The following is a 9115-nucleotide window of genomic DNA, read 5'->3' as shown; positions in this document are numbered from 1 at the left end:
GGATGGATGGGTGGATGGATGGGTGGATGGGTGGATGGGTGGATGGATGGGTGGATGGATGGGCGGAGAGGTGGATGGATGGATGGATCAAGAAGACATCATATGCACATATTCTTTCGAATCCGAAAACCAAAATCTTTTATTTAAATATATGTATTTATTTTGTTTTTTAAAAGTTTTTCTATGTATATATTGAGTTCTCTGTGTAGTAGACAAATTCCTCAGATCTCTTTAAGCTATCTTTAGAAAGTCCAGAATATTATTAGAACCAGTCGGGGAACCTACATGCGGAAGGCGATCAGGCTAGGTACAGTGACGTATGTGACGTCTGTTTTATTTTTCGTGTTGTAAAACTTTTCCTACGCCTGGCAAAATACCAAGAAATACAAACCTGTTCATAACATAACAGCGGGTCATTGTGGAGTAAACAGTTAATGGTATCGTGACATTATTAATGGTTTTGAATTTCCCTGGGGAAGCAACGATAAGGCACTTCGAGCAAATAAAGCACCTGAACTTTCTGTCATAAATCTCGATATATTGAACGTCAGTAATTAGAATGTAGCAAAGAACTGATGCGAGAACACACGGTCGAAAGCGCTGTAATATGGCTCGCAGACGACAGGTTCAGATGTCGTAAGCGTCCGAGACAAATCGATTTGTCACAAAAAGCACGCTCTTCACAAAACACTAGTTGGGGGAACACATAGGGCAAAACAAAAACTTCTAGGAAGAATTAATCGCCTAATTTCTTTTGATAAGGTTTGTACCGCATAGAAAACTAAAAAAAAAATAGAAGAAATACACAGGCACACACTCAGCAAGGTAATTTCATAAGCCTCATATGCATAAATATTATGGGAGGAGACACGGACAGACTGAGAGATATACAGACACCAATGTGGTCTCATAAGCTTGTTTTATTATATCAAAACAAGGAAAGTAGGCTACTTTGGAGAATATCAAGTGATATCGCACAAGAATTTGGACTGACGTAACCGAGAAGCCTCGAAGGACTTCATGACATCAGTTGTATCCATACCAGTACTAACGGAACGCAGTTTGTTTCCCGACGATCCTCCTCTAAGGCTGCAGTTTTGTGAATAGCCAAGTCATTTATACCCTGCGGATGAGCCCTTTCTACTTAAAATTCTGTGAAAAAAGAAGAATATTTTACGCTTGATGGTGTGTTAAACGTCCTCTGCCCTCGAACGTGGGTGTCAAGTCCGCTTCAGCCGAAATCTTTGAGGCACTGTCGTGGGGCCCTGTGTGCCACCTGATTGGCTGACTGATCAACGAAAGTTGTTCTGCGGGGCTGACTGAAGATATGCCAATGGTTCCAGCACGCTGAAGCTCCAGTTCACTATGGCGAATATATCTTGCTGTGGTCGAACCCGACGTATACAGGATAGTGGATTGGATGTGGAGGACCGATTTCAGGGTCTCTTTGGTCGTCGGATCTAAGTCCCATGGGCTTTTTCTGCAGGGATTCCTGAAGAAGAACAGTTATGCCCAGGACTATCGAAGATCCCGTGATAAGAATTCAAGTAGATGTGACAATGGTATAGGCCAATATGTTACGGCGTATTCCTAAGGAAACTGCTTTTGCCTTGAAACTGAAGGAGGCCGATTTGATGATTTGATATACTGGGCCACTTAACGGTGACTTGTGTCTTGAAAACTAAACGTCACGGTACGTATGTTATATAGTATTTTCGACTTCATTTCATGAGGAATCACAATATGAACAACCTATACATAAAATTTGTTTCAGCCTGTATATGTGTGATTATATATATATATATTCTTTTTTCCTGTGGCGCTAGAGCCCCAATTTTGGGCGTAGGCCTACCTCCATAATACTCTCCGTTTCATTTCGGTTTACTAGATCTTACACATACGGTAGGACTCCTTGGGCGAGTGATCAGCTCGTCGCAAGGCCTCTACCTGTACATAAACACAGAAAAACGCACACAAACATCCATGCTCTGAGTGGGATTCGAACCCACGATCCCGGCTTCCGAGCGAGCGAAGACAGTGCATGCCTTAGACCGCTCGGCTACCGTGACCGGCGTGATTATATATGCATGAGCGTAATATAGGTTTACATATGTATACATTCGCTAATATAAAATAAGAGCTATCTAAATGCAAACTTGCTTTCATCTGGTAATTATTCTAGCCATGAAATTATAGAAAAGTCATTGTAATCGAAAGTCTAACGTGCTTATGTTCTTGTATCGTTCAAACACTGAATTAGAATCCCACCCTGAGGATGTCTGAATTATGCAGTGTCGTCATGCTGTACCATGTAGATGTAGTATGTCCCCCTCCCAGTCCAAAGAGCTGAGTCCTACAAAATTTCTGATATATTTATTGTTATTGGGTTTTATTGACATTAACGTATAATCATAAAGGTCTAGATTAGATCTAAACATTTTGCACTTCATGTGCTGGCCGAACTCTCAAAAGGAAATCTCCGGTAACAATTTCCAAAAATTTGCAATCCCCAGAATTATTCGAGACGAAATACAAGGAACGCTATTTGGATCTACCGTGCCCTCTGCCCCCGAATGAAGATGTTCGTGATTTCTCTTAAACCCTTTAAGCAAATTCCAGGATATAACCTAAAACTAAATCCACGACAGTTTCAAGCTACTTCCCCTTAAATTCATTATTCATAACCACCAAATCATTCGACGCAATGTAGTGTGAGTGATACTAAAACTACTACTACTAATAATAATAATAACATCGAACATGTAATTTCAAATTTGTAATTGTGTCATTTTGCATCATTTATACATTTTGGTGTTAATTTAGTACTACCAAGTTAGTCAACAGTACAGAAATTATACTAAATAATAATAATAATAAAATTCGCTTTTCACAAAACTGAAAAACGTGACATATAACATTGCACAGGAGCCATAACATAAATTTCCACGTATATCACTTACGTATAGTATATGTGTAACAACGAGAATTACTGAGGCAGAAGCTAAGCACAAGCTTCTTAATCTAGATATTTAATGCTTTGAAAAATGTTGCATTCATAGACCGAAACTGATCCTACCTGGTTTGATGCAACTCATTCCGCAAGCGCCGTCACACAGGCATTTCTTTTTCTTACTCTTGCAGTCTTCATCCGACGAGCACTTCCTCAGGCATTTCTGTTCCTGTAGGAACAAGAAATTCTCATTTCTGGCACAAAATGTACACACACACACACACATCTATATAACTACGCTACCGTGTGCATATATGTACTAGTATATATATGCACGCGGTAGCGTAGTTGGTTGAGGCACTATGCTACAAGCCGGAAGGTCGCGGGATCGAATCCCGATGAGGTCATTTAATTTTTTCAATTTGCCTAATCCTTCCAGCCATACTATTGCCCTGGGGTCGACTCAGCCTCTAACAGAAATGAGTACCAGAAATATTCTTGGAATGTTCTTGGGGGGGAAGGGTGGCCGACGCGTAAGGCTGAAAACCTTACCGCCATATATATATCAATCAGTCTTCGAAGAAGAGAGTCTCGGAATAGCCTTCAAAGGAGTCAGTCTTGGAATAACCGCCAGAAGAGATAGTCCAGCATCGCCGAGAAATTGTGTAGGCTGACAATTGTAAAGCGTGTGATTGTGTAAGCGTGAAGAACAATAAATGTTCTACGGAATTTGAGACCTGCGTGAGTTTATTTGTAGCGTGACACATGAAACACGCTACATTGGTGTCAGAAGTGTTTTACAAACTTTAACACGCGTCCTACAACAACAACAAAAAAATGGACATGCAGCAGATGATGGAACTTCTGCTGAAGAAAATGACAGCCTACGAAGAAAAAGCAGATGTCAACGAGGCCAAGGCCGACGCCCGACATAAACAAATGATGGCCGAGCAGAAAGCATGGCGAGAAGAAATGGCCGCCATGCGAGCCAAGAAGTTGAAAGCCGATATGAACGCCTGGCAGGAAGAGACGAGAGCCTGCCAAGATGTAGTGGAGCCCGTCTCAGTGAACATGAAACCTGAGGCGACGCAGAGAGAAGAGGTCCCCGTAGAAGACGCCCTGAGAATACCGGTCGGAGAACCGAAGAAAAGGCGTAGGGACCAGAAACTGGCCGCGGAGTGCCGCCGCCAGACAGCGAAGGATGGAACACGGGTAATTCATAAACCCCAGAAGGAATTGGCCGTCGGCCACAGAACGACATCCCGTCGCGCGACAGTGTCACGACGTTGGAGAACTGACTCCAAGAAGGAAACTCCCAAGGGAATCTTCGGATACCAGCGTAAAGAATTGGCCGCCGACTACAGAAGGACAATACGCCGGGCGAGTGTGTCACGACTCAAGATAGACATCCTCAGGGACACCACCCAGACAAAGCGCGGACCCCACGAGAGGTTGGGATTCTCCAGCAAGGGGACGACCTTCCGTGCCAGAGTAGCACGGCGCAACAGGATCCCCAGAAAGAACTGGGTGAGGAACGGCATACTGAAGGAAAACGCGACAGGATTCATGCCCGGGAGGAGACATCAGACGAAAAAGGAATGCAGCAAGGGCGTAAGGAGCCGAGACGTAAAGGAGCCTCTATATCCGAGGAAAGGAGGAAAGCCCCAAACGATATAGCCAAATCCCCCGTCGGCCTACGCCGAAAGAAAGATTGGACCTTGTGGAGGGGTCGACCCCCTCCAAAACGAAAAAAGGGAAACGGCTCTTATGGGAGGAACCGGTAACGTAGAAGTACCGGCCTCCCCGACGAGGGTAAATAGAGAATGGAAGAATGAATGTAAAACAAAGAGACCGACAAATTCTCGGCTACGGAAGTGCTCGGGACGAGCACCACTAAAGAAAGGGGCGGATGCGGTAAAACGGACGGCGCAATAAGACGCGCAAAGGACACCAAGGCCGATTGCAGACGTTTCCAACAGAACACCGCGAATCGAAACCGAGGGAGAACCTTTAGGCTGTTCGGGGACGAACAACCTTTAGAAGGGAGCAATGCAACGTGTCGGGAATCCGGAAGAGTCACTTCTATGGAAACGCTAGAATAGACCGTTGCATAGGAAACAACAATTGCTCCATTGTAGTTCTAACAGGAGTCTCCATGGTTATAACAGAGGATTCATTTGCCTACCAGCGGCCGAGGTTATAAAAGCCCGGCTTCGACGAGAAGTCTTCAGTCTCCATCGAGCCATCTAAGAAGTCGGTCGTTACCAAGCCTTCGGAGTGGAGTCAGTCTCGGAATCCGCCAGAGAAGACAGTCCAGCATCGCCGAGATATTGTGAGCAGTAATTGTAACACTGCAAGTACAAATGATTGTAAGGTGTGTCTAAGGTGAGCGAACCGAATAAATTCGCTATACCAAACAACGGCGTGAACTTATTTGTAGCGTGACACACGAAACACGCTACAATATATATAAAGAGTTACCTACGATAATTAAAAATCGGTTAAATTAATTTTCTCGTATTTTTATTAAATTAATAAAAAGGTAAAAATGGTAAAGCTATCCCTGAAATAGGCCATGAATGCCCATAGGATTGTGGGACGTCGAGGATCCCACATCTTCCAAACAGTCGCCTCAGAAACTTAGGTGACGTTGTCAGCCTGACGCGCCGGCCTGACGCGCTTTTCCCACCAGGAAGATTCCTGGTACTCATTTCTGTTAGAGGCTGAGTCGACCGAAGGGCCATAGTGAGGCTGGAAGGATTAGATAAATTGAAAAAAATTCTCCTCATCGGGGCTCAAATCCGCAACCTTCCGGCTTGCAGCATAGTGCCTCAACCAACTACGCTACCGCGTACTCCCATCTCTTAATACCTCTCTTAATGAAACTTCATTCCTCAGGCTGAGACATATTTCTTGAATTCTTTTGTATCGGCTATTGTTACAGATACTCACGTGTTACAGATACAGTTTTACTGTTGAGAATCTTTTCGACAAGACGGAAAACATCTGCGCAGAGCGTAATCCAATGAGTTCCTAAAAGTTTGTGGCAAGGTTTGATTCACGTATGATCGATCTAAGGTTCTCACAGCAAAGATTATGATGAATTTTATCATGCAGTATATTCCGTTGAAAGTCAACTAACATTTCGGAGAAACATTTCTCCTCCTACTTCAGGGTAGAGGAATAAGACAAGCAGGGGACTAGCATGAAGCAGATAGCAAGCAGCAGAGATCGCTAGAAACCAGCAACAGAGGTTGCTACCTGCTTCCTAATGTTACATCAAGGTCCACTGCAAGGCAAAGCCTGCAACACACAAGCGGCCAACAATACAGGAGAAGTGGTTTCTGTGGTCCGCGCACGGATCGTTGCTATGGAGCTCATGCAGCTTACGCGTACGCGGTGTCGTCACACAGAAATAGATGAAGTGATGCAGACAGGTGTTTTCTATTTGTCCGCGCCGAGGCTGTGTTTTCTGCTGTGATACGTGCCGAGTGGTTACAAAAGACATGGAAGGTCCTTTGAATCAGTCACCAGTGTGGAGGCGGGGTCGAATACTTCCACCGTGACCCTGCTAGTCATAGGAGGCGACGAAAAGGTAAGTCTCAAATCTGAGACAGCAAAATATGGTCGTGAGTCCCAAGCGACTCGGACTCGAGAAAGGCTGCGCTGGCCAGGACCAGCAGCATATAAAAAAGACAGACCCCTCCTCTCGGCAGAGGGCGCCCCACAAAAACAAGACCGTAACTGTCAAACAGTAATAAATATCCGGTAACGAGCCACAGATGGGGCTCGATACTGAGACTTACTGACTGGCCGTCAGTCGCAATGTGATTTGGCTTTGACTTTGATTTTGAGTCAGTCTAGCTCGAGGCGCCAGCCTGCCAGGTTAGGAAACTGGGGGAAAAAAGTTGAGGCATTGGGATTACTGAGAGCAGGTCACTTCAGACTTGTAAATCAGCATGTGTTGGGAAGACTTGGTGTTTGATTTTAAGACTTTCTATGTGTTGCAGTACAGTGATATCCTGAGCGTGACTGTTATAGTTCGTGTGTCAAAATCCGTTGCCAGGAAACGGATAGTGAAAATATTGCAAAGGAAAAGCCATTGTTGAGGGCTGTTACGAATACTGGTGACAACAGACTGAGATGATCTAGTGTGGCGTGATTTGTAGTGTAAAAATCAACAATAGTGTTATATTTATTTGTAGTTACGACATGTACGTGGTCAATAAATCTAATCACCAATCCGAACCCCGTCTATAGTCACTAATACACGTCACAATACTTGTGTTTTGCTTTGCTTATTCTTCGACTCTGAAGATGGAAATGCCATCTTCCGCCGAAATGTCTGTTGACTACCAACGGACTACATCACGTTATATCCCAGAAAATATAAATCCCCAGTGGTATAGTCATCTGATAAATATTACGTTGAACAATCTCTACGTAATATTTCGGAAACTAGGTTTAGGTTTCTCACAGCGGTAACTAGAAAGAGTGCAAGCTTTTATGTACAGTCCAGAGTCGCTTTCATCTCCAGGGCAAGCCAAGTATAAGGCAAGAAAAGTCCTGCCCATTTTCGGAAATGAGCACAAAATTACGGATAAAACAGAAATAACCCACTTTTGACTAAACGTGCCTTTTCGCATAAATATAAATTAGAATCTTGATGTTCAAATGTCTGTCGAATACAAAAACTTAGGGCAGCATACTGTCCTCTATCCACTTTCACGCAACCCTTCAAGTTCTCTTTGCATATCATTCTGTGAAGTCTTAACTTTGCTCAGAATCGAAACTTTCCTCACATCCTGCTGAAAATATGTAATTAATAACATGACAAAGTTACGAATGTCTCTTAATTTCTGTGGGCCTACATTAGCCAATGTTTATGATATCAGTAATCCATTCACTTTTAGTGACTAGAGCATTTGTAAATATTAGGAACAGTTTTAATTAAAAAAAACGCGTATTTGTCCAAAAACTTTATGGCCCATTTTCAAGAATTTCTCCCGTGAGAATTAAATACACTCCTTCTTTCCTCAAGTAAATATACGTTCATTGTACCACATTGTGGTCTGTGTGCATCCCCTTTCAATTTTTCTGTGTACTGACCGATTCTCGTGGATTTTATATAAACGTCATGTCACTGGAGGTCAACATAAACTAAAGCGTATTTATTTCCTGCAATCAGTAACAGCAGCATGGACGAAACACAAACTTGTGAGGTGGGAGCAACATTATCTCATTCATATGTTCCTGAAACGGGGTGTAGTAATACAGCTGCGAGAAATATTTGAATATTGTTTAGGGGGTTTCTTCTATACCTCTCTTTTACTTTTTTGAAAAATATAAAAAACATGGCTTGGGTTTCTTCTCTACCTCTCTTTTATTTTTTTGAAAAATATAAAAAACATGGCTGCCGGGAGAAAATATTCTTTACATTTCAACTAAATAGTGGCAAGTAAGAAATAACTGGNGGCCATTATCTCCGTAACCGTTCAACTTTGGACATAGGTGTTTTGGGTTATATCGGCATACTTTAACATAAGGAACACCCTCCCGAAGTTTGGCACATTCCTCCTGGGACACCCTGTATTTAGCACAGACAGAACCTGAGGTTAGGCAGTAAGTTCTTCCGCAAAAGATAAGTGTGATGATAATGATGATAATAATAACAATAATATTAATAATAATTATAATCTGTAACATAGGTATACAATTGCAAGCAGTGAAGAACCCCGTCTTGCTTAAGATTCATTTAGGACTGGGCTAGCTACTCCCGAGCCCGACATACAATACTAACACACGAGTGAAATTACTCGTTAAAAGTATAAAATTACATACTTATGTTACCTAATATACGATGTAAAATTAACACTTAAGCATTTGTTGGACTGAATGTCTGAGCAACGGGGAAGTACACTTTATGATAAATTTGAGGCGTCGTGGAGGCGAATATGGGTTGTGACACCGTCTAATCTGGTAAATCAGGCCAGAAATTTTAGAGGAAAAGGCTGTACATTTTCTATAGTGTTCCCTGGATACGACGGCAATATGCCCTTACCAAATTCTGGGGGGGGGGGGTACCCTGAAGACAGAGATAGCAGGTTTCTCCGAAAATTTGGTCTACCAGACTAACGGCATAAGATCCAAGAAGACAGTAAATTT

At 42.9% G+C, this 9115-nt stretch overlaps 1 protein-coding gene across 6 annotated transcripts in view; it reads right to left on the bottom strand.

Annotated features, from left to right (window-relative positions):
* LOC111868702 (sushi, von Willebrand factor type A, EGF and pentraxin domain-containing protein 1) overlaps positions 1 to 9115 on the bottom strand; it is a 372141-nt gene that overhangs the window by 222375 nt on the left and 140651 nt on the right. For all 6 annotated transcript variants that reach the window (XM_023859599.2, XM_023859603.2, XM_023859601.2 and 3 more), the window contains exon 3: positions 3077 to 3179. In XM_023859599.2, the coding sequence (XP_023715367.1) occupies positions 3077 to 3179 (103 nt within the window). The remainder of the gene's footprint in view (positions 1 to 3076; positions 3180 to 9115) is intronic.

The sequence above is a fragment of the Cryptotermes secundus genome, unplaced genomic scaffold, assembly GCF_002891405.2.
Source record: "Cryptotermes secundus unplaced genomic scaffold, Csec_1.0 scaffold1359, whole genome shotgun sequence".
In the NCBI taxonomy this organism is placed as follows: Eukaryota; Metazoa; Arthropoda; class Insecta; order Blattodea; family Kalotermitidae; genus Cryptotermes; species Cryptotermes secundus.
The sequence above is the reverse complement of the archived record's forward strand: the minus strand, read 5'-3'. Positions and strand labels throughout refer to the sequence as shown.